Raw genomic sequence first — 24,489 nt, 5'->3', positions numbered from 1 at the left:
CAGAACAAAAATATGACTACTTTCACTGTCGACGTAGTCTGATTGATGGCGTAGCCGTGTCCTTACGTTCGTGCTCAGAAGTCAACAGTGACCTATGACGACAAAACTAAAACGTGTGAAGTAAAAAAAGTTACCAGAAAAACAAATAAGAAAGCAGCAGAGGGATATAAACGGTAAAAATAGGATTAATAAGTCGCAGGAACACGCAACACGAAAGAAAACGTTGTGATAAATAATTCTTACTCACCAAACTGTGAAAATATCAACATCTTACTTTAGAATAGGGAAGAAATAAGGAGCGGTCAAGTTTAACTTCCCGTCGACACCGAGACTCAGCCGAGTGGATTCGTTTCGAACGCCTCTACGCCTTAAGAGTGGGCGCTCTGTGAATTACGCCGTGGGAGCATGTGACCCTAATAGAACAGGGACAGTAGACACCGTACGTGCTTTAGCCTACAATACGCAGCTGCTCCATGACAGTTCAGTAAATTTCAGCATAACTGATGAAATGGATATGAAATATCGAACTTCAGTCAATGGCAAAATACCACAACACCGTAAAATTTACGGCTAACTTCGGCCCTTGGGCGACGGTCCCTATCCGTGTAATACAGTTTACCAGGCACGAAACTTGAGCTGAAAATTGATGATGCACTGAGTAATATATAGCGTATGGAAGCTAGCAAACTGGATGACCTACCCCTGATCGTGGTCGCCAGTGGCCACATAGTCTTTGAGCAGAACTGTTAGAGCGCACGTACTAAACAGCGATTAATCCAACGAATGCACGTGTCGTCGTCGGCAATCTCGCGGTGAGTCAGCCCTGCTGCGTCGCAAAGCCATACAAGCCTGCTGGCAGCCCGGTCTGGTGTAAGGTTACAGTCAGACACACCTGCTGCGGTCGCCGCCTATAATCCTATTATTACTCTGACCTGACTGCTCCACTCTGTTTACTGTTTCTCTCTTCGATTGGGAGACGAGATTGGCGGTGGTCGAAGGCTATCACTGAGTGAATAGTTTTTACAGTTCATCTTATAACCAGCTGCGAGTCAGCTGGGGCTGGGATAGGTCGTTTGCGTCCACTGAACGTATCTCGTGCAGCCAGAAAAATAGGACTCGGTATTAAAGACACCGACGTCGACTGGCGTTACGCTTCTGAGTAGCAAGGAAACCAAATTACTCAAAACAGTTCCACGAAGCCCCCATTCATCTACATTTTCCGAAAGAATACACCGCAACCAAATTTCCCTCAGGTAAAATGTAACGTCAATTGTGAGGAAGAAATTTTAATCGGTAGGAATCAAAGATCATATACAAGATTTTGTTGCCACATCTAAATTTTATTTTAGTGTGTTCGGTGGCTTACAATTTGTAATGAATCGTTAGCGATCTGAACACCTCATTCATTTTGAAATGTGATTTTAGAGATTTTCTGGCGATATTCGGCAGAAACGTTTACTGTCTTAACCGTCTAATATTACACTCAAGTAGCCGCCAGCTAATGAGGACGAAGCCACGTGCGATTTAACGTGAAACCCGATGCCACTGGCGGGCGACGAGTAAACGGGTTTTTCCAGTCCGGCGAAGCGAGAGCAGTTTTCCGCCTGTTTATTGCGAACATAAAGGCAGACGGGCGGCGACGAGCTGTGCGATCGCAGTAGCCGTCACGGCGCCCGACCGCGTCGCTGCCGAGTCCCTCGGAGGGCAACACTGACTCGCTGAACTGCACAGTAGCTGGTGGAGGCGACTGCGGCGCCCGGCGCGTGTCGTGGCTTCTGTCGCTTGCAGCCTGCGGGACAACTAACTGGTATCCCGTCCCTTTAAAACTAACGGTGCACAGGGCTAATATAAGCAGTGACAATGGCACTACATACCCCGATTAATGGCACTTGCAATAATGGCCGACAAGTAGGTACATCATTCTAAAACATGATGTCGTTAACGGGCAAAAAGCACTTCATACATATTGATACCAACAACAGTCGGAGTCATTAGAGAAAGCTACACCATTTCCTGTTCCGAGAAAACTTACATTACTCCGAGCTCTCTGGTTTCACAACACATACGTTGTTAAGCGGCTCTCAATTGATTTTAGAACTCTTTTTCCAAAACTTTGACAAGCGTTATGTTTCTGACTAAACATTTCCAGAAAGGTTAAAGTAGGTATAACTCTGCCATAATTACAAACTAATAACTTATGATGCTTGTCACACAAACTGGAGCATCTTGCCATTTCATGGCTAAATGCGCCTTTGTCACTATGGAGCCAATCTAATTCCAACTTCCGCTACTTTAGATACCAGTCTTTTCTAGTTTATTTAGTCATCTACATTTCTGTGGCTTATTGAAAATCTTCACAGGATTTCAGAAACTCTTGCATTATTTCCCACTATTAATGTTGTCTGTTAAAAATATTTTTTCTATTACAAAATTCAGTCTCCCGTAATTATTAAAAGTTCCTGTAATATTTGTCTAATAGATGACTCAACTTTTGTCGCATATTTTGTATTTTGTGTTGCCTTCTCATTTACACTTGCATATAAAGTTATTACACGATCCAGTCACGTTAAAAAACATCGAAGGGCAGTAACCATGCACAAACCGTAGGTGACAGCGCTAGCAGTGGAGGGTATATAAAGCGTGTCCGGGGGAGGGAAAACAGTGCAGTCCTCGTCATAGTGCGGAAATGAAGTGATTTGTCTGACGTCCTAATGTTCATGATCATTGGCTTTCGTGCCAAGGGTGGAAGTATTTCCGCGGCTGAGTTTGTAAACTGTTCGAGTGTCGCCGTGGTTAAAGAATACCGTGCATGGCAAAATGGCGCTATGCAAAACCGGCGCTTAGGCAACTGTGATTCACCACGGCCGAAACGTGACAGGGGTAAACGGCAGCTGCGGTGATGTGGACCGGCAAATACACATGCAACTGCTAAACACCTGGTTCGTACACCCTTACTGACTGCTGTTCGTCGGCGACGAAGGCTGGAATTTCCACACCAATACCGCAGCTGCACGTCCAGTAAGTGGTGACAGGTGGGCTTTTCAAAGTAATAACGTTTTATTCTCCTTCGGACAGATGGGCGTTGGCATATACGGCGTGAAACGTCTGAAAGGAAATATCTTGCAAGAAACACCCTGCAACGATCGGCCGAGAGTTCCAAACCGGAGAAGGCAGCGTTGTGGTAGAGGAATGTGTTCGTCATTTCGGAAGCACAATGGATCATCACAAGTATGCATTTATGCTTGGGGATCATGCAGTTTGTTACTCCTCGGCATGATTGCATCTATCAGCAGGACAATGTAACGTCTCATACGCCTCGCATTGGACGTGCGTGGTTCGAAGAACACCAGGATGAGTTTACCGTACCTCCCAGGCCAACAAACTCCCCGGAAGTAAACCCAATCGAGAACCTATGGAACCACCTCGATCGGGCAGTTCGAACCTTGTTTCCTCAACCGAGAAATCTAGCGCAGCTGGCCGGTACCTTCCAGAGAATAACTGACTGTATTCCAGCACACCTCACAGAGGTCTGCGTTGCAAAAGGTGGTTATTCGAGCAGTTGCCACGTGGTCGGCTCTGAGCACTATGGGACTTAACATCTATGGTCATCAGTCACCTAGAACTTAGAACTACTGAAACCTGACTAACCTAAGGACATTACACAACACCCAGTCATCACGAGGCAGAGAAAAGCTCTGACCCCGCCGGGAATCGAACCCGGGAACCCGGGCGCGGGAAGCGAGAACGCTACCGCACGACCACGAGCTGCGGACTGCCACGTGGTCGTATTAACGTGAGAGGACAGTGTGTAGCAGATACTTGAACCAAATTTAGTTTCATTACACCGAAGATAATTTGTTACTGTCTAGTTATTAATTCTCAGCTACGTGCCTCCTATTAACAACGCTTCCCCATCGCGTTACGTAACAATGTAGCGCTGCAGCTTGTGTTGTGGAGAACAACATCCAATGTATGGGCCTGACAGTTCATTATGTTAGGCAGTTCTGTCAGCATTCACTTGAGCCGCAAGTACACGCACATCTAGACTGATGGCAGTGGAAGCTGGCTACTCTTAACTACTCCGATCCCGCCGGAAATTACGGCTGACTGAGCAGGTCGTATGAAACTACATGGGAGGGGGAGGCCGCTCGTGAATGTCAGCCAACAGCATTCATACAGCAGTTTAATTGTTATACCTCTATTAACACAGCAGCCGCAAACAGCAGCTCGTAAACTCAGTCTTCAGGATTACTTTATTAAGATCTCTGCACTTTCGCAGCGAAAAACCTCTCTAAGCAGCGGAAGCCGACAGACACAGCTGTGAAACACACGCTGGCTCACCTCAGTTCTGCTCGTCTTGGTTGAGCAAGGAATTTCAGAGGCGTATTTTTCGCAATCGGTATTCTTACACGCTGTGGTATCTGGTATGTAACTTCTGATGTGAGTTGACCTTCAAGAAAAAAAAAATTATGCCATTTGTTAGAACTGTGCTATTACAGACTGGAGTGCAGGAAAAATTATGTAAGATATATTTAACAACGTGTAGAAATAATCTGAAAAAAAAACAGCTTTTGAAGTTTCTCAGAGTTTCGCACCTTGCGTCACGAGTCGCATTTTCGCCAAGTAAAAATATAGCATAATTATATACATGTACGGAAGCTCTGTTAGGTATTTGAAAAGCAAGAACTCAGAAATCCAATTGGCCGATGAAAGAGATGGGAATATCGCCAATCAATTTCTTGAAACATGGATTTACAAAGTAAGAAGGGATACTGACTTCGTTAAATTCGTTTACGTTGTGATTTCGGAACATGTTATCCATTTTTGTGAACTGGCCATTAACATTCGTTCTCTCTTTTAAATTTTAGTGTAAGAAAACTGAAACGACATTTCAATAATCACTCTCACTTACAACAGCTTAACTTTTGTCTCAGTGATTACCGAATTTCTAACTCAATAAATGACGTATCCGTTATTTATGATCATCATCATTGCTGTTTCTTATTTCATAATACGTTAGTTCAGATATGTTGTTTTCATCGTGATGGCTTTTTAACCAGTAATGGAAATAGAGGGCGTGGAGATTTAAGACTAATTTCGCGGAAAATACATATGTTCATAAGCAGTGTAAGCAGCCAGCCACCGATTATACATAGTAGTATTTGTAATATACCACATGCGTTGTGGTGTTTCCGTTCTGCTGACAAGATAAAGTTTCTTTCTGTAATCGTCCACGTCTCGTAGTTGTTTGCCGATAACGCATCCATGAAATCCACGCTTCAGCACTCAGATTCCATAAAAGAATGCACCCAGTAAGTGCATAAACATACCGAATATATGCCAGTTTCGCAATAAGAAATCATAAACGGCGCAAGCAAAACCTTTTTTATCAGATTTTTTACATTCAGGCTCCCTCTCTACACACACACACACACACACACACACACACACACACACACACACACACACACACAAGCGCGGGCGCCTGAGGAAACTATTCGCTATATCTCAAATTGTTGCCTCGTAGACAGCTGTTCCATCAACACAGATGGTATTTGAAACAGTATGCATAGAGCAACGTCGTTGACAATCATCCTAAATGCTCAATAATATGACGCGAAATGTTCACTGGCATTATTTTTTAAACTGCCCCAAGACCTCGACTGCGGCTAAGATACATGAAACCTCAGAAATGTTCATGGCAACAAAATTCTTTAACGATCCGGTTTTCGAAACAAATTCAGTAGTTGTAGTTTCATCGTCTGTAACGTGAGTTTTTATTGTTTTTTTTTTCGACTGGCAGGCTTGCAAACCGTTAATTTAAATTTTCCGAAATGTTAAGTGTTTTGTCCACTCGTCAGTTCGATATCACTGAACAATAACCTACTCTATGGAGTACACTTGAAATTGCATTACTTCCTACTGGAATTCCAGACAGTATACAACACATAAAATCTTGTCCACCCATGTATTCGATAGCACTGAACAATAATTTTCCCTACTGGTTACATTTGAAACTACTTCCCACTGGGAACTCCACACAGTATATAAGGCGATGAAATGTTATGTATGAGCTAAGAACCAGCATTCGCATAGGGACGGCCACTATAGGTTAATCAGAGATGAGTGAAGTATCCACTGCCTAATTCGTTACGGGTTATGCGTCGTGTCACAAAATTTCGGAAAATATTAATGTTAGTCCAAGCATTACGTCCTTCACATGTGTCTATAAATACGAGGAAATATTTCCAGAATAACACCGTTGGTTTATATTTGTGTATGGTGAGGTCACAGATCATATAGGGCGTTCCTTACGTTTGAACTGACTTTCCTTGTTAAATCACGTGATGTTCTAAAATGCTACTATGGACCATGTTCAGAACTCTCACAAGAACCCATATTAGTCCGCACGAGTGATCCAAGGAGAAACAAAGTATACTGTCAAAGCTTTTGGAGACATCTTGTTTTCCTTAGTATAGGTTGGTATGAGAATGAGGAAAATAGCCTATAATACCCAGACAGTGCCTTCCATTTCAAAAATCTGCGTTACTACCAAGCACTTGTGGGCAGTAGTATGTAATAAAAATTTACTTCTTCACGTAAACTCGTTGGGGTCTAAGTCATCCTCAGCTAGATAAAAGAAGTGTACCGGCAACAAAACATTAGAGAATAACCGTAGATATAACAGAAGTAAGTAAGATCACGATGTCTTATACTTTTGTTATTCACGAACGTTCCCTCGCATATGTATTTTATAATTTGGGTGACCTTTCAGTACCTAAACGAGAATCTTACCTGGACAGTATCAGATTCGTTCACATTATTTCTGACTAGCCGCCTGAGTTGAATACATCTTACGCAAAGGTCTAACATCCTTCATAGAGGGGCACACTGTTTCATTTGCTCTTCTAAAAAGCTTTGGTTTAGTCACATTACTAGTATGCTTGCTGAAAAGTGCCAGAACAAATTTCGTCATGCACCATTTTCGCCACTAATGAAATACTTCGGGAACGGAACTGGTATGAAGGGCAAAAACGGATATATACTGATGTGAGCGACGGTCTGCCGTGTGTCATTTCAGCTACTGACGAAATACTTCGAGAACAGAAGTTGCTGATAGGAAGGATAAAAACCGCTAAGAATGATGTGAGTTATGATTGAGGCGCACAGATTTCTGCGTAAGTGGTATTCTACGGATCAGGATGTTAACGAGTTACGGTGGCTAGCGACTTACGTCAAAGGTGGGCAACTCCTCTGCTGTGTTCTGCAGCAATAAAATTCAGTAACTATCGACTGCGCAGAGAAAACTGTTAGACCGGCGTTCACACACGATACGTACGAGTATTGGCAACGCGGATTTACGGTACCGGAGCGGTAGTCTGTCGCAACAACTCAGCCTTGGCGGCAAAGACGAATGTCGCCGCCGGCCGTAAAAGGCGCTTACGACCAAAACAGTAAGGAATACGACGAAACGCACTTTGAGAGACGCCGACTTGTCGCCTCACGTCTGCGCTTCACAAGGCATTGCCTTCGGAGGTGCAAGGCGGATATTCTTGTCACAGCGGCGCAGGCCAAAGGCACCACCTTCAAATGTGCCGCACACAACAACAGGCACCTGTTAGAATTAGTTAGACCTTGTGCTGAACGAGCTGACTGGCTCCAAGACTTATCACGCTTGCCTGAAATGTTCTTCAAACATTTCACAAATGTGGGGTTCACTGTTGTTCAAGAAGTGCTCAGTATTATCTGCTAACCGGATAGGGAACAGGAAATTCAGAACATGTTTGCCATTTACTTTCTAATGAAAATCCTATGTGATTTCGGAAACAGACACTCACCAACAACGAAACAATATAGAACAGTTTTAGAGGACTGCACTCAGGCGATGTATTTTCACAGCTGCTGCATTGAAATAGCAATCCATAAAAAGGAGTTATGTATTGACTGAAAAACTAATGACACTAATAAGAGCCGCAATGGTACTTCTATTGCGGTCTTTGTTTTGCGTCCAACTGTCCACTGTATGCGCCGACGGCGAAGGCATCACAGTTGGGCGACACATGCTCAGTTAAATAATGATGGGGATGGGAAGTTTTCAAATGAACTATCTCAACAATACCTTAATCAATCTAGGGCAAACCAAAAAACTAAATCTGGATAAACAGGCGGGGATTTCAACCTTCTTTCCCAGATTGCAAATGCTGTATCTCAACCATTTCGCTCAGCACATATTCGAAACTGGTTTTGTCTTCTTCATTGGCTGTGTTCTTTAACTAGAATCTTGATTCCCGATTCACTCAGTGAAATCATTTGGAAATAAATTTCTATCAATATCTGTGTCTTGTAAATATACAGTAAAATGCTTCACTTACTCGACAATGCTGAAATTTTATTATTAATTAAACGCTAGATTCGCGTCGCGAAGTAGTAACCATATCCGATGGCCGTGTGTAACCAAACGCCCGAAGTATCAGGATTTATGCATCTGAACCGTCAGCAGCGAAAGCCGGGTCACATACGCAGGGGAGCGGCAGGCGCTGCGGCCGAGCAGCACGCTGCCTCGCCACATAGAACTCGCTGTTCTCTACCCCAGTTGTGCTTTCACGCTGTTTATTTGTGATTAACTAACAGAAAGATTTGCAGAGTCCTTCCCTCTGACTCTACCTAGTTACTGGAAACTGCTCTGAGAATAATCGGAGCAATTAAAATCCGTATTTCATCTTTCTGCTGAACGACATTCGTGAAATGTTCCGATACCGTGCATATCACAATAATTTGAGAGACCTGATGTCACTCAAAATACAATTTGTATTATAGGTGTCTGCGATGCTCTATAAAACCCTACAACGTTTAGAAAAGTAATATTTTGAAGAAAACACGAGATTTGGAAATTTTGATTACAACTGGTTAGGAATTTCAGCGACCTCCTGGTTACGGCGCAGAATAGACGTTTCTTAATCTGTAATCCTCGAGCGTCGTCGACAAAGAGAAATGGGAAGCGCATCTCAAAACTAGAGGGATATCTTTAAATGACAACAAGTATATAGATACTGAACACTGACGTCCTGGGATGTGTGCATGATGGCTGCTGTGCTATTGACCAGCCACGTCCTTGTGAACAGAAAAATCAACCATGCTGTTGCATACCAACATGCTACACTACACACAGATGAGTAACTAGTTCACACGCTATGCTTCACACAAATAAGAAAACATATCACTTTCCATATGTTTTTCTGGGATGCAGAACACGTAACGATATAAAATAATAAACCAGTGTTCTCGAAACTTGTAATAGTAGAAGGATATCTGACTCACATATCATATTCACTCTGTTATTGGATCATATCTTTCGCTGCGGAACGTCACTGATTCTATGCAAGATGGGTATGCTATGTGTGGACACCACATTTGATCCATTTCTCACGGTCTTTCAAATAATCAACAACTAGAACGCTACAACCATCTGTTACTGACAGATAATGTCTGCACGCATGTGTAGAGATGGGCAAAGTGAAACATGTAACTGTTTCGAAACAAATGAAACAGTACAATGTAATGTTTCGATACGTTGTTTCGAAACAGTGAAACAATTTGTGTTTTGTAATCTAATAAACCTACACAATTTATCATCTTGAATGTCTACTGTATAAGTATGTCCATATAAACACAAATGAGTTGCGAGAGCGCTAATCATATAGCAGGAAGTATGAAACTATCACTTTGTCGTATTGGCAGTTTCGTATTTCCTGCAGCAAATGCACTGCTTTCGTGCCGTGTGACTTTCATACTTTTCAATTGGCTGAGGAGAGCCATAGCTGAAGACAGAAGAACCATCACGAACGGAACTGGAGGTGGGAGCGAACTGCAGAAACTACGGATATGCTACTGGGATTCTCACATTCCGTTAGTATGGGTAATATACCCATCCTGCTAATTTCCATGCACACAAAGGAAATCATTGTGGATAATAGGCACAGTGACTATAGACTCACAAATAACGCCAAATACTTCGAATAAATAACAAAATATAACAAAAAAAAATTTGTCTTTCAAGGTGTTTCGAACCGTTACTGTAAATTCACCATGCTTCCCAACCCTTCCCGTTCACCATTACACTATCAGTGATATGTCAAACAGATTGCTTGCAATTATACCTACATCAAATTTATGTATATGTCTAATAACTGTCACTCTACGCTTTTTTCTTTAAAATGTTGTAGGCTTACTTGCGTTTCTTAATATGATTATTGCACACGAACAGAGAAGCGCATGTTATAAAAAAAGTGTAATTTAACTAAATGATTTTCACATATTTATTATTTTCAATGTGAATAGTATGCGTTGTTTTATTGTTTTGTTGGTGTTTCTAAAGCAGATGTTACGCCATTTCGGAATAGGACAGTCAGCTAGAAACGAAGCTTTATTTTCGGATATCTTAAGCTTCATGCTATTTGTTGTCAAAAAGATTTCGACACTCTTGAAAGTGTTTCATGAAGTGGTATGTTGTGTTTCACTACCTGTGCCGAGCCCGAATGTCGTCCGACACAGAGCGGAATGAAACATCCCTGTTTCGATACAATTAGTCCGTTCCAAGCACAGGTGGACTGAAACAGCCTTATTTTGAAACAACGATTCAGTTTCTGTGTCTGGCTCGAGTTCGAATCTGGTCCAGTTATCCGAGACAGGGGCGGAATGAAACACCACTGTTTCGAAACAGTGAACCACAGCCGTTCCGAGACACTGAAACAGTTCCACGTATCGATACACTGTATCGAAACATAGAAACAGTGGCCAAGTCTACGCATGTGTAACATTCTCATGACAACGGAAAGAAGTTCAATGAACTTTCAGTGAAGGTACTATTCCGACCTAGATTAGGTTGGCAGGCTCCTTCGAATCTTTCGATACAATATAATCTTTTATATTTAGCGGCGTGCGTTGGATACGCTCTAGCGTACACTTTGTAATTTCTTATTTGCGAACAAGCACAAATTCAGAACACCGAAAGTAGAGCATAATAATTCAAATATAGTTTATCAGTTGAGGCACTGGCGATGCCTAGCTGACACTTTTAAGTCGATGGCAGTTACTAGTAACACAAAATTCCATATTCACTGGCAGGCATCGTCCATATACGAATAAAAAAAGGGAAGCTTTCAGTTTAATGCTTTGTCGAGGTGACACGAGACAGAGCACAATCTCGGACTGGGCAAGGACGAGGCAGAGACCGGCAGCTACTTCGAGAAACCATCCTAGCAATCATCCCAAGTGATGAAGAACACGACGGAAAACTAAATCGGGAAGGTCGTCTGGATTCGGACACCATTTTGAAAACTGTTTTGCTAGAATTATCGCCTTTGCTAGCGAAAGGTACAGACCGCGATGTGGCAGCGGTAAAGGAACTAGTTTCAAATTTAAAATTAATCGCTTCGTTAACCACTTGATGCGGGTACTGGAATGGTGCATTAAAACCACTTTTGGTTCCTGCGCATCCTTGTATAGTCCGAGTTTGCGTTCCATCTATAATGACATCGACGAATTATTAAACTGAAGGGCCCCTACTTCATTCGATACAGTGTAAAAGTACGACGACGTCGGTGACACTTGGAATTACAGTAAAATGACTGTCCTTAGATGACATGTACGAAATGTATAGAGGGAAATTAACGGTAGTAAGTAACCACGCTGACGCAAAAATATCTTCCATTCTTTGCAGATAGCACTTGCAACAAAGTCACTGTTGCGAGGCACGTGTTGAATCACGACGAGTCGCTCACTGTCGTTAATTACCAATGCGGAAACCGAATCACATTTAAATGTGACTCAAATAATGACTTATATGCAGCAAGTTGGAGAATGCGAGTGTTTATGGCAGGTGGCGGCGCAGGCGAGAGGTCGCGGGCAGAACGTGGCGCCGTGCGTTGCCGCCGCTATCTTTACGAGGCAGCACGGAGCGTGTCGCGTCTGCCCAGATGCACACGTGCAGCTCTTACAACCAGGGAGTGCTAAGCTCCAAGCTCCAAACTCATAGCTACAACAGGCAAAGACGCTGCCTGCACTAACCGCCTGTCTCCAGGACCACGCAGAAACGAAAAGTACCATGTATAAAATCTCCTTAAATCAAACGAAAAATACAATGCATGAGGTCTTTTTCAAACATGTTCAACCTTACGAAAAGAATCGCCCGAGTTAGCGCAATGCCTAAGATACTAGATTCATCCCAGGAATGAGCGGAAAATCGTGTCCCCTTACGAATGGCCACATTAGGTTTTCTGTGGTTTCTGTAAATCAATCCAATGGAATCGATACTTCTAAAACGGCACGAAAGTGCTTTCTTCTCATTCTCCTGAATTTGAACTATAGATCCGTCTCTAATTTTGTAGATGTGTATGAGACGTCACAACTTTAACCTCTCTTCCTCCATTATGCGAAAACGAGCTGAACAGGCATATTAATCATAGTAATTTTCATGAATAATTTACAAATAACAAACCATTAATATGAACAAGTATATTAATCATAATAATTTTCATGAAGAATTAATAATTAACTTTCTTCGAAGATTCTTAGTAATGTCCACTAAAATACAACAAATTCAGAAGAAAGTATCTTCATAATGAGTAAGAAGTGCTACTGATCATGTTTACCTGGATATGATTTTCTGAAATTCCATCATTCGCGAGTTGTGGTAAAAATCGTGAACACGAAAGGCTTTTCGTTCGTGAACGCGAACTAGAATACTGTACGGTTAGTGTCTGGAAATGACACTTGGTTTACATTACTAATTTAAATGAAGCTACGTACATTAAATTTACCTCATATCGATGGGGCTATAGAAGTATATCTTAAAACCTTTCTTCCCACATGTGTATTCATTGCCATGGCTCTTCTACGAAAAGTATTTATGCATCATTTAAGACTGTTGGGAAATAATTTACATCGGCAGGACGACGGACAGTAAATACGTAACTTGGTCTATGTAGCAGAAGACGTTGATAGGGTTCGACCTCCTACAATCCGCCATGTCTCGCTTTCGAGAAAGTTGATAAAATGAGCCCCTCACCCACTCCACTACCAGTCCAAATTATAATAATAGGGATGCGACTATATCAGGTAGCAAGGAGTGAACTGTTCAAGGAACCCCTTTTACGGTGAAGATTGGGTACATTGTTCAAACAAATCGAGCTCAGTAAAAAAGAACTGGAAATTTATGAATACACACCATATTTGACGATAATCAATCGGTTGACAGCTCATCTCGCACTTCACATATTTGCAAAACTTGCTCACTCGTTAATGTCCCCTCCCGCCGGAGGTTCGAGTCCTCCCTAGGCCATGGGTGTGTATTGTTCTTAGCATGAGATAGTTTAAGTAGTGTGCATGTCTAGGGACCAATGACCTCAGAAGTTTGGTCCCTTAGGAATTCACACACCATTCGGTAATGAGGGTCGTACGACCAAATGTCTGGCAGTACCGAGCCATGACCAGTACCTGGCAGATGACCGATTTCCTTCTTTCTTTATCTGAATGGCTGGCCGCTTGACGGTGTGTTTCTCAAAGGTAACAGGTGAGAGGCATGTTCGTGCTAATTAATGTTAACTCCTCTAAGCAACTGTAATTACTTGTGCAAAGCGCACTCCCACTGCTGGCTGGCAACTTGGCTTCAAAACATTCCGCTTGTGGCGCCGCCTCGCTTTGTTGAAGCGCGAGCAATGCCGTTGTATGTTCCATTGTTCAGCTTCAAAACCGCGTATAGCGCATTTTTAAAACACTGCTCGCATAGTTTGTGTTAAGACATTACTTCATTATTCAGTTTAAATGGAAATAAAGAGGTGTATATTGTCGAGGCCACTGAAATGATATACCATAAAAAATTTTGCACCTCATATTAGTAAGAGTTGAAGTTTAATCGGTGAAATAGATGTAAGGAATGGCATCTATTTCTTAGACGTACAAACCAAATCCTTCGCCAATATGGGAAACAAATTGATTTAACAACATAACCAAAGTACTGTACATATTTAACAGGCTTGTACGCCGTACCTCCTTCACCTTTCGATGCCGGCAACAATGACCTGAATTATTGTAGTCCAAGGTAATTCAGTGTTGGATATTTTTCTTTCACTCATAAAGAAGTACGCTACTGGTGCATCCTGTCACAGGCAAAGAACATTGGCGCCTTTCGTGGCACATGATTGCTGTTCAGCGATACAGCAGACATGCGCGACGACGCAATGCTGCTGCTACGTGAGAGACATCGCCAAACTACGCAGTTTTGTCTTCCGGGTCCCTTACTCCATTCCGCCCATGTTTCAGATCCGCCGTAATTGCACTACTTAATTGGCCCACCCACTATCCCCCCTCCTCTCTCTCTGTCCCTGTCTCTTGCTCGCACGCACACACACACGCACACACACACACACACACAAGAACGCTCACAGAGTAAAATTACATTCACATCCACAATTGCCGTTCCTTCTCCACGAACTGAGCCTTCTGGTGCACTTGCTGTTCCCAAGAGCCTTCTTGAATATGTGAAGACTTCGCCGCACGAAGTATGGCATGTGTCATATTTTGTGTCTTCATCCATCAACCGTGTAACTCACATACAAGTGGCAACAACAAATAGCTAAAGTTTAACGATGAGAACAATATACTGAAATAGTAGCATTGGAGACATATGATAACCTTCTGTGAAAACACTGCGGGTTCCAAAACGTTCAAACAATCTGACCTACGTGCACTGTATCGAAACTCAGTACTCCAGTCACTTACGGGAAAAATTAAATAAACAACATGAAGCAATTTTTTAAACCTCGTCAGATTCAGTAGTAAATAAACTTGTAACTACAACGACGTAAATGGTACCAACGTCACACAGACACTTTCAGTTGGAGACGGCAGTGTACCTAAATCACCTTTTCAAACTCAATGTTGCAGGCAAGTTCTTCGAAGGTTACATGCGACATTGACCGCCCTTGGTGGAAAGCAAAATGGAAGAAACACAAACTTCAGAATCGATACGGATCTCCGGCGGGACAGGTGCGGATACTCACGTGTGCACAGTGAGTAGCATCCAGCACGTCAGTCGCGTGTGGTGCCACTGTAGTTAGCAGCAACCACTGAAGCCAACACCATGATCCTCGACACGTTGTCAGGCCGCGGCGCGACGCACGCACATCACCAGTCGCATGTGGATTGTTAGCGAGACGGACTGCGCGAGGGCCGCGGAACCACCGTCACTGACCGCCTTCCACTCGGCGCGCCAGTCTGTGAGCCACTGAGGCGCACCTCTGCGCGACCGCCTCTGATAACGCGCGCCTGCCCGCTCCGCCGACAGAGCGCGCGCGCGAGCGCCAGCCGCACGCCACACGTCAGGTACGCACGCTACGCGCTTCCTCGTCCGCATGTGTGTCACTGCCCGCGCTCCACCTCCACCTCACACAGGCATTTTCTTTTCTGCGGCTCTTTCCATGTTACATTACGTGAAATCAGTGGTATTGCAACTCGATGAGAAGTTCTGCATAAACATAGGGAATAAAATTAAAAATAACAAAACATATTAGCCAAGCACTTTTTGGATGAAATATTTCAAATTCTTAAAAATTGGGCTGCTACTTTCAAAATACAACTTATGCGCTCACAACATTAAAAGTATTGTTTGTAATTAGCGTTCAGCGTTTATTCGTGGTCCAGCTGTTCTGCTGTAGCTCACTTCTTGTTTCAGAACAGTTATGACTGTAATAAATTAATTATTCAGATGCGTGCACGCCGTAGATGTTGACAGTATTTTACGAATTTATACGCTGTTCTCCATTCAAAATATTGCTTTAGTCCACAGATAGGGCGATGGCGCTCGTACTCCGAGGCTTCCGTAATTCGATTAAGGCAAATGCCGCGATGGTTACTTTGTAAAGGTCACGGCCGATTCTTCAAAAATGGTTCAAATGGCTCTGAGCACTATGGGACTCAACTTCTGAGGTCATCAGTCCCCTAGAGCTTAGAACTACTTAAACCTAACTAACCTAAGGACATCACACACATCTATGCCCGAGGCAGGATTCGAACCTGCGACCGTAGCAGTCGCGCGGCTCCAGGCTGCAGCGCCTAGAACCGCTCGGACATTTCGGCCGGCCGCCGATTCTTACCCCACACTTGTTCTGTCCGAGTTTGTAAGCTGATTCTAATGATCCTAATAAGGCCGCGCGTAAAACATTAGTCTTTTCATTGTCCACACGCCGTATTGTCCAAGAAGAAAAGCCACTAGCACACCATGACATGAAAACGATAAATCATTGTAAGCTTAACAAGATTCAGAAAGAAGATTGATGTTAGTTTAGATAATTTTAATTATGAAGGACAAAGTGCGAATTGTAGTTTTTGGAAATTTGTGGTAAGTTCGTATGGGACCAAACTGCTGATGTCATCGGTCAATAGGCTTAAACTGTACTTCATCTAACTTAAACTAACTTACGCTAAGGACAAGACACACACACACCCATGCCCGAGGGAGGACTCGAACCTCTGACAGGGAGGAGCGGCGCGAACCGTGGCAAGGCGCCCTACACCGCGCGGCACGAAATATATGGACATAAAAAAAATTTTTTTACATCACCCCGGTTTCCAGAACTGTGGATATTGTATCACAGACACAGTCCCTCTGATTGTTCAGAGCTGTCACTAAACGCGCCCAAAGATGTAAACAACCATGCATAAAAAATGGTTCAAATGGCTCTGAGCACTATGGGACTTAACTGCTGTGGTCATCAGTCCCCTAGAACTTAGAACTACCTAAACCTAACTAACCTAAGGACATCACACACATCCATGCCCGATGCAGGATTCGAACCTGCGACCGCAGTGGTCGCGCGGTTCCAGACTGTAGCGCCTAGAACCGCTCGGCCACTCCGGCCGGCCAACCATGCATAAGCAGCACCTATTAGACGGAGGGGGTCCGACAGCCGATCAGCTCCAGTCATTCCAGCAGGAAGGAGGTACACGGCTCGTGCTGTCTGTAGTTCAACCATGCCTAGACGGTCAATACCGCCGTTCGATGGCGTCTGCATTGTTACTTTGTGCAAGGAAGGGCTCTCAACAAGGGAAGTGTCCAAGCGTCTCGGAGTGAAACAAAGGGATGTCGTTTGGACATAGAGGAGATACAGAAAGACAGGAACTGTCGATGACATGCCTCGCTCTGGCCGCTCAAGGGCTACTACTGCAATGGATGGCTCTGGCCGCCCAAGGACTACTAGTGCAATGGATGACCGCTACCTACGGATTATGGCTCTGAGGAACCCTGACAGCAACGCCACCATGTTGAATAATGCTTTTCGTGCAGCCACAGGACGTCGTGTTGCGACACAAACTATGCGCAATAGGCTGCATGATGCGCAGCTTTACTCCCGACGTCCATGGCGAGGTTCATCTTTGCAACCACAACACCATGCAGCGCACTACAGATGGGCACAACAACATGCCGAACGGATCGCTCAGGATTGGCACCACGTTCTCTTCACCGATGAGTGTCGCATATGCTTTCAACCAGACAATCATCGGAGACTTATTTGGAGGCAATTCGGTTAGGCTGAACGCCTTAGACACACTGTCCAGCGAGTGCAGCAAGGTGGAGGTTCCCTGCAGATTTGGGGTGGCTTTAACGTGGAGGCGACGTATGCCGCTTGTGGTCACTGAAGGCGTCGCAACGGCTGTACGATACGTGAATGCCATTCTCCGACTGATAGTGCAAGCATATCGGCAGCATATTGGCGAGGCATTCGTCTTCATGGACAATTCGCTACCCCATCGTGCACATCTTGTTAATAGCTTCCTTCCGAATAACGACATCGCTCGACTAGAGTGGCCAGCATGTTCTCCAGACATGAACGCTATCGAACATGCCTGGGATAGACTGAAAAGGGCTGTTTATTGACGACGCGACCCATCAACCACTCTGACAGATCTACGCCGAATCGCCGTTGAGGACTGGGATAATCTGGACCAACAAACAGTGCCTTGATGACTTCTGGATACTATACCACGACGAATACAGGCATGCACCAATGCAAGAGGACGTTCTACTGGGTGTTAGATGTACCGTTGTGTGCAGCAGTTTGGACCACCACCTCTGAAGGTCTCGCTGTATGGTAGTACAACATGCAATGTGTGGTTTTGATGAGCAATAAAAAGGGCAGAAATGATGTTTATGTTGATCTCTATTCCAATCTTCTGTACAGATTCCGGAACTCTCGGAAACGAGGTATTGCATAACTTTTTTGATGTGTGTAGATAAGACATAGATTTTCTATTGTGGAGCGTGTAGCTGCATCCATGGAGGTGAAATACCTGCGAAGGAATATGCAACCTTTCACGCTTTTGAGCATTCTGACTAAAACGCTTAGAAAACAATTCACTTTGTGACTGGTAGCAGAAATTAGAAATAAATAACAAGTCTTATATTCAGCGCAACGGCATGTATGACGTCACAAAATATCCCATTTATATTTAATGTTGTTGTTATAACATGTCCGTGAACTCCAGTCACGTCAGTTGAACAGCTACTAAGTTACAAGTAGACTGGATCGCTTGCATCACCAGTAGCCGAACTTATAAGCAACACTTGAGCACACGAGCAGCCACAGCACTATTCATGAAGATTTCTATTTCTAACTAGGCGCTCCTGGCTACGCTTTGCTGTGGGTCAGTCTGCTTAAATGAAAAAAGGAGAGAGGACATGTTTCTAATATGTTAATATGTATGGGAACTGGATACACTGTACGTCGTAATTTCCTTCTCTCCTCTCTGTCCATCTCCCTCTCCTCTTCTTGGTCCATCCCCTCCTTACCCTCTATCAGTCTATCACCTTCTTCTCGTTCAAATGGTTCAAATGGCTCTGAGCACTATGCGACTTAACTTCTGAGGTCATCAGTCACCTAGAACTTAGAACTAATTAAACCTAACTAACCTAAGGACATTACACACATCCATGCCCGAGGCAGGATTCGAACCTGCGACCGTAGCGGTCGCTCGGCTCCAGACTGTAGCGCCTAGAACCGCATGGCCACTCCGGCCGGCCCTTCTTCTCGTGTCTCTGTTGATTTTGTCCTCCTCACTCTCTCCATCTCCATCCTTCACCCCCTCTCTCCCTCCATTACCTCCTCCCCCCTTTCTCTGTTCATCTTCTCCTCCCTCCTCTCTCTCCATCTCCTCCAGCCCCCTCTCTTCATCCATCTCCTTCTTCCCGTCTGTGTCCATTACTTCCACCCGTCTGTCCATCTGCTTGCTCTTCCCGCTATCTCTGACCTTCAGCTCAGCCTTGTTTATTGTTACTGCAAATTCAGATTCTGTAGTAGTATTCTAATCATAAACCAATAAACCATAACTAGCTGATGCCAATAGGAACTAAGAATACCAATGTTCTGTAGGTCGACAACGCACAATTTTTAAACTACGGAAACATGGCGCCACGCGCTCCGAGTGGCGGCGGAATTGTCCAGTTGCCGGATGCTCTGGATAACGGATGACCGCGAATACTTTGCCTGCCGAAGATTGCAAAGTGCGTGTGTGCGTCCGTATTACGTTGGACCAGTGACGGGGCGAGTGACGTTTATGTGTGAACCGGCAACCATAGCGCTGCCCGTCAACCGACGAACGGCAACAGGGCAAACACATGGCCAATCGGAGCGCGTGGCCCCAAGATTCCGTAGTTTAAAAATGGTGCGTTGTCGACCTACAGAACTTTATTAATTTTGGTTCCTGCTGACATAAGCTGTCCATAGTGACACAACTTTTCTCCACCCTGTATATATATTAAAAAAGTATTTAGTCTATATGTGTCTACATGATTATTACAGCAACATGTAAAAATTTGAAGTAAATCTGGAAGGCACATTTTGAGATTTTTGTAACAATGTCTCCCCATTATATATTGCCCCCCAAGTAGGCAGTGTCATTGTTGGTTGTAGTCCCTACATTAATAGCATCCTCCATTTCTTGTTCGACTTTCTCAAGGTCTTCCTCTATCACTATGTTATCAATAATTTCTTTAGGCGGATCTGAAATACTCAGCCCCACTTTTGCTTTACAGCCAAACATTGTCTCCTATACCAACAGCTGAATTCCTTGATGAAAAGAACGGTTTTTGCATGAATTGGATGAATCGAAGACTCTCACTTGCCAGCCTAATGTGCTGAGTTATTTGTATGCACCCGTATCATTATCATACTCTGTACATCCTGGTCGGTCCATTCGATGGAACCTTGGCTTTGGCCATGTCTGGGTCTTCCATGTACCAATTTCAGTGCAGGCCACTTGTTATTTAGCTCATTCATAACTTAGTTCAAAAACTCTCTACCCTTATCTGACTGTAGCACACTTGGAACTTTTACAGTGGTAAAGATGTCATGCAAATGGTAAGCAGCTTCTTCTGCTCATTTGCTTTGCAGTGGTCGCAATAATATAAACTTGGTTCAATGATCTTGGTAATTGAGTATGAACTTGTACTCCCCTTCAGGGCTACTTTGCATGTCTATCAGAGCCACCTGGCATCTTGAATTAAATTCTTTAAATATTAGAGGTTTGGACACTAAACATTTCTTTGAATTAGACAGTTTAGTCTGACAAGCTTTGTATAAGAGAAGATAGAAAGCAATGACCTTTTTGGTGACACTTTTTTACTTGAACTACAGTTCTTTTTCCATCCGTGTGCGTCCTCCGTGTCCTGTTTCCAAGTGAGTAGCGTGCAGTATTTCGAATATTTCTATTATATAGACATAGTACAAAATAGCGATGTGTCTCCTGTCACTGGTACAATAAGGTTTTCTTTACCGTCAACTTCAATAACGTCATATTTTCTTAGTCGACGATAGTCAGCACTCTCTGTTCTCTGCTTTGCTTTGGCTTGTTTAACGTCCCTTACATAAGAACAGTGTCTATCTCTTGTGTATATTCCGTCATTATTTGCTTTTTCTTGCAGCAGCGTTTTCGAAGTGTCGACGAAATTGCTTTTCATATTAAAATATCAAATGTCCTTTCCGCATTTGCATGTATCCGACGTTCATCGTGAATACTGTTCCCATGTGATGTAACCGTTGGTCAGCCTATGAAGGAATGATACGAACAACTGAAGTCGAATGCCATTAAATGTGATCAGCCTAGGTCCTATTACCAAGTTAGCAAAGGTATGTTCGATTACTGATTTAGGGCACGTCTATTAATAACATGAGCTCAAAATGGTGGAACTGAGTCCGTCAAAACCTCACCAGTTCTCATTTAAAGAGGGAAGACAATTAAAATCTCACATTAAGTTCTTAATTCAAAAAACTCCCATTATTACAAAAGATAATATTTTGTTTTATAAAATTAATCCCGAGCACAGACAATATTAAAGTACGCATCAGTCTCTAGCAGACTGTGATTTGAACCTAATGCGTTATAAGTGCGTATGCCCGGGATTCTTCTATCTGAAAGGCGTACCGCAGAAGTGCCAGATTTCATTTAAGATCCCTCCCAGCGCGGCCGAATTCACGCATGTCAGTCGACGAAGTGTCATGATAATCTGCAACTCACAAATGTCTGTTATTGTCGACGGACTTTAGTATGCTGCAGTTGAAAAATAGGTCTGCAACTTGTCTTACAATGAAAATAAATGGTTGTAGCTTCGTCATAAGTTGCTTTGAGAAATATCTATTTTTTATTTCTATGTGGTGACTAGTTTGAAAATGGATACAGTTTCCGAAACTAGTCACCATCAAGGAATAAAAATAGATACTTCTCAGCGCAACTTTTAACGAAGCTAAAACTATTTATTTAAAGTATTTTATTGTGTTTAAAATGAATTTGTATCTTTTTTTCGGGAGGACGACCGTTATAACCTGCGTCCGGCCATCATGATTTAGGTTTTCCGTGATTTCCCTAAATCGCTGCAGGTACATGATGGGATTCCTGTGAAAGGGCACGGGTGACTTCCTTCCCCACCCTTCCCTGACCCGATGACCTCGCCGTTTGGTCCCCGCGAATTAACCAACCAACCAAAACTTTTAATGTGTGTTAATTGGCCTGCTGAGAAGTCGAAACAAACGTCGCAGAAAGAGATTAATCTTTTGTGAAAGGAAGCTGAGCTCAAGTTCACTGACAAGAATTCTGTTAGTGACCATATAAATTTAGAAATTAAGAAGGTACGTAACGATAAGATTCGGAAGACGGTACAAACAATGTTGTCTTTCATATGAATAGCAAGGTTCAGTGAAATCAGTCTATATCACTGAAAGGTCCATTTTTAGCGATCTGTTGATACAGTTAGGCCTGCTATTTTCAGGAACATTTCTGTCGGTCTGTCCGATGGATATAAACATGAATACTAGGGCCTACTTAGGGTTGGAGTGTTTAAGGCAAAGTGTTTTCAAATCTTAAATAAGTGTTTCACAGTCTCTCTATAAAAATATGTTTTCATCAAAGTGTTTTAATCAATGTTTGAAACAAATAACAAATCAAAAGCTTTTCAGTTTACGTGTATGTTTTAATGTTTGTTAGTAGAGCACTTTATACACATTACAGTAGAGGAAACACGCGAATGTCGATGGAGTGAGTGAGATATTAGGTAAGATGGTATCCCTGCCTAATTTGTGTTTACTTATTTGAAGAAATTATTTTCAAGAAACCGCCATCGTAAAGAGCCATTTGACAGCTGTAAAAATAATCAGTTTAATTAAACTCGTTATAATGAACCTTAAAATAATGTAGTTACAATTTTATCTTCCACTTTCAAAAGAAAAATGTGAAACATGAAAGACAAACTTTAAGTATATTTAGTAAAAATATTTTTTATGTAAAATGGATAGGGCAGACCTCAAATGAGATCATGAAACTTCACAAGTGGGCGAGGTGGGAGCAAAAAGAGAAATCGACAAACAAAAAGGCAGGTCACGTAATTAACCGGCCTTGCCTTACCACGTCTGGAAGATGCACATGTACCACAAACAAAAATACCAGAAAACGTAACAGTACTCACATTTAATCCAATTTGTAAGGAAGATAAACAAGGCGCAGAGACAGGACCTTCTCTGAAAATCAGCAGCTACCACGTGCACGGTACAGTTAACACGGAAGGTGATATGTATGGCACCTGGAAACGCGCCTGTATTAGAATGCGACGTTCTGTCAAAGTTTCAAAGCAGGCGTTCAAGAACTTTCGGAGATAAACGATTTCGAACAAACTTACATTTGCATTTTTAACTATAGAGATTTGTGTTTTTGCTTTTTACATTTATATTTGTTATGTGGTGGCACATATCATTATGCGCGACAAGAGACCCAAGGCACAACAACCAATATCAGAGGGAGAGGACGAAAAAGACCCAAGCAGACGGTAATAATAACTTCTTTGACCAAGTCACTTAGTACATAAGCAGTGACAGGTTGCTACTCCCAAATTCACGTAAAACCTATGTAGTCTTGTCGGGGTGGAAGGTATTAATGCCGCCTACAGGTTGGTGACAGATGTCAGTGTACCTTCGGACCCCAGGAACCTCGAAGACCGTAAATTATAGGGAATGATCAGCAACTAACTCCATTAACATAAACAGCTAACAAATAAAAAGATGATAGTCACATTATAACTAAATCGCGCGTTTATAGCTAAGATTCAACACATTGTACGTTTTTTCCCTAATATTATTGACTGAAACAATTTTTTTAGGAACCGTCTTTGGTCAAGCATTTTATTGTTCCCAGTGTCGAACAATAGCTTATTCTTTTCCTTGGTTTACTATTCTGAGGTTTTCGTTTCTGGTACAAAGTGTCTGTGGTCTCCGTGGTTTAAAAGAACATCGGGTCTCGGATTTTGATTTTTCTAAAGTAGATACTACGGATAAGATTCAAATGGTTAAAATGGCTCTAAGCACTATGAGACTTAACTACAGATAAGAGAATGAGTCCATGTAGAACATTCGATTATACGGGCATCTAAAGAAGGCATGGTTTGTAGGACCCAGTTTTGTATTTCAACGCTTTGGCTCTTAATTTCATGCCGTCTGTAGGATAGTCGGTAAAAAATGTAAGTTGGGCAATAAGCGTTTTGTACTGCTATTGGCTGACGCAGTGACATCACTAAGGAACCGCGTCTGCCTCTAGAACAGCGCTGTATATTTGTGATATTTTTCAGTTTCTACTGAACTATTGAAATGTGCATTGCTATTCAGCTGTTGCTACAATGCTCAAATGTGTGTGAAATCTTATGGGACCTAACTGCTAAGGTCATCAGTCCCTAAACTTACACAATACTTAATCTAAATTATCCTAAGGACAAACACACACACCCATGCCCGAGGGAGGATCTCCGCCGGGACTAGCCGCACAGTCCATGACTGCAGCGCCTCAAACCGCTCGGCTAATCCCGCGCGGCTGTTGCTACAATGTTTCTGCTACATCCTGTAACTTGTCCAGCTTTTGAACAGACACTGATGAATTAAAAAAAAGCATCTGTCGAATCAA

At 42.9% G+C, this 24,489-nt stretch overlaps 1 protein-coding gene and 1 long non-coding RNA gene across 2 annotated transcripts in view; one reads left to right on the top strand and one right to left on the bottom strand.

Moving 5' to 3' along the window:
- The window catches only part of LOC126088753 (fibroblast growth factor 8), a 170,255-nt gene extending 154,986 nt beyond the window's left edge, over positions 1–15,269 (bottom strand). The window contains exon 1 of the mRNA XM_049906861.1: positions 15,060–15,269. Within this exon, the coding sequence (XP_049762818.1) occupies positions 15,060–15,079 (20 nt within the window). The 5' untranslated portion in view covers positions 15,080–15,269. The remainder of the gene's footprint in view (positions 1–15,059) is intronic.
- LOC126088769 (uncharacterized) overlaps positions 1–24,489 on the top strand; it is a 1,027,531-nt gene that overhangs the window by 839,678 nt on the left and 163,364 nt on the right. The window lies entirely within an intron of this gene.

Source organism: Schistocerca cancellata, chromosome 1 (genome assembly GCF_023864275.1).
Source record: "Schistocerca cancellata isolate TAMUIC-IGC-003103 chromosome 1, iqSchCanc2.1, whole genome shotgun sequence".
Taxonomy (NCBI): Eukaryota; Metazoa; Arthropoda; class Insecta; order Orthoptera; family Acrididae; genus Schistocerca; species Schistocerca cancellata.
This window is presented reverse-complemented; position numbering and strand designations above follow the sequence as displayed.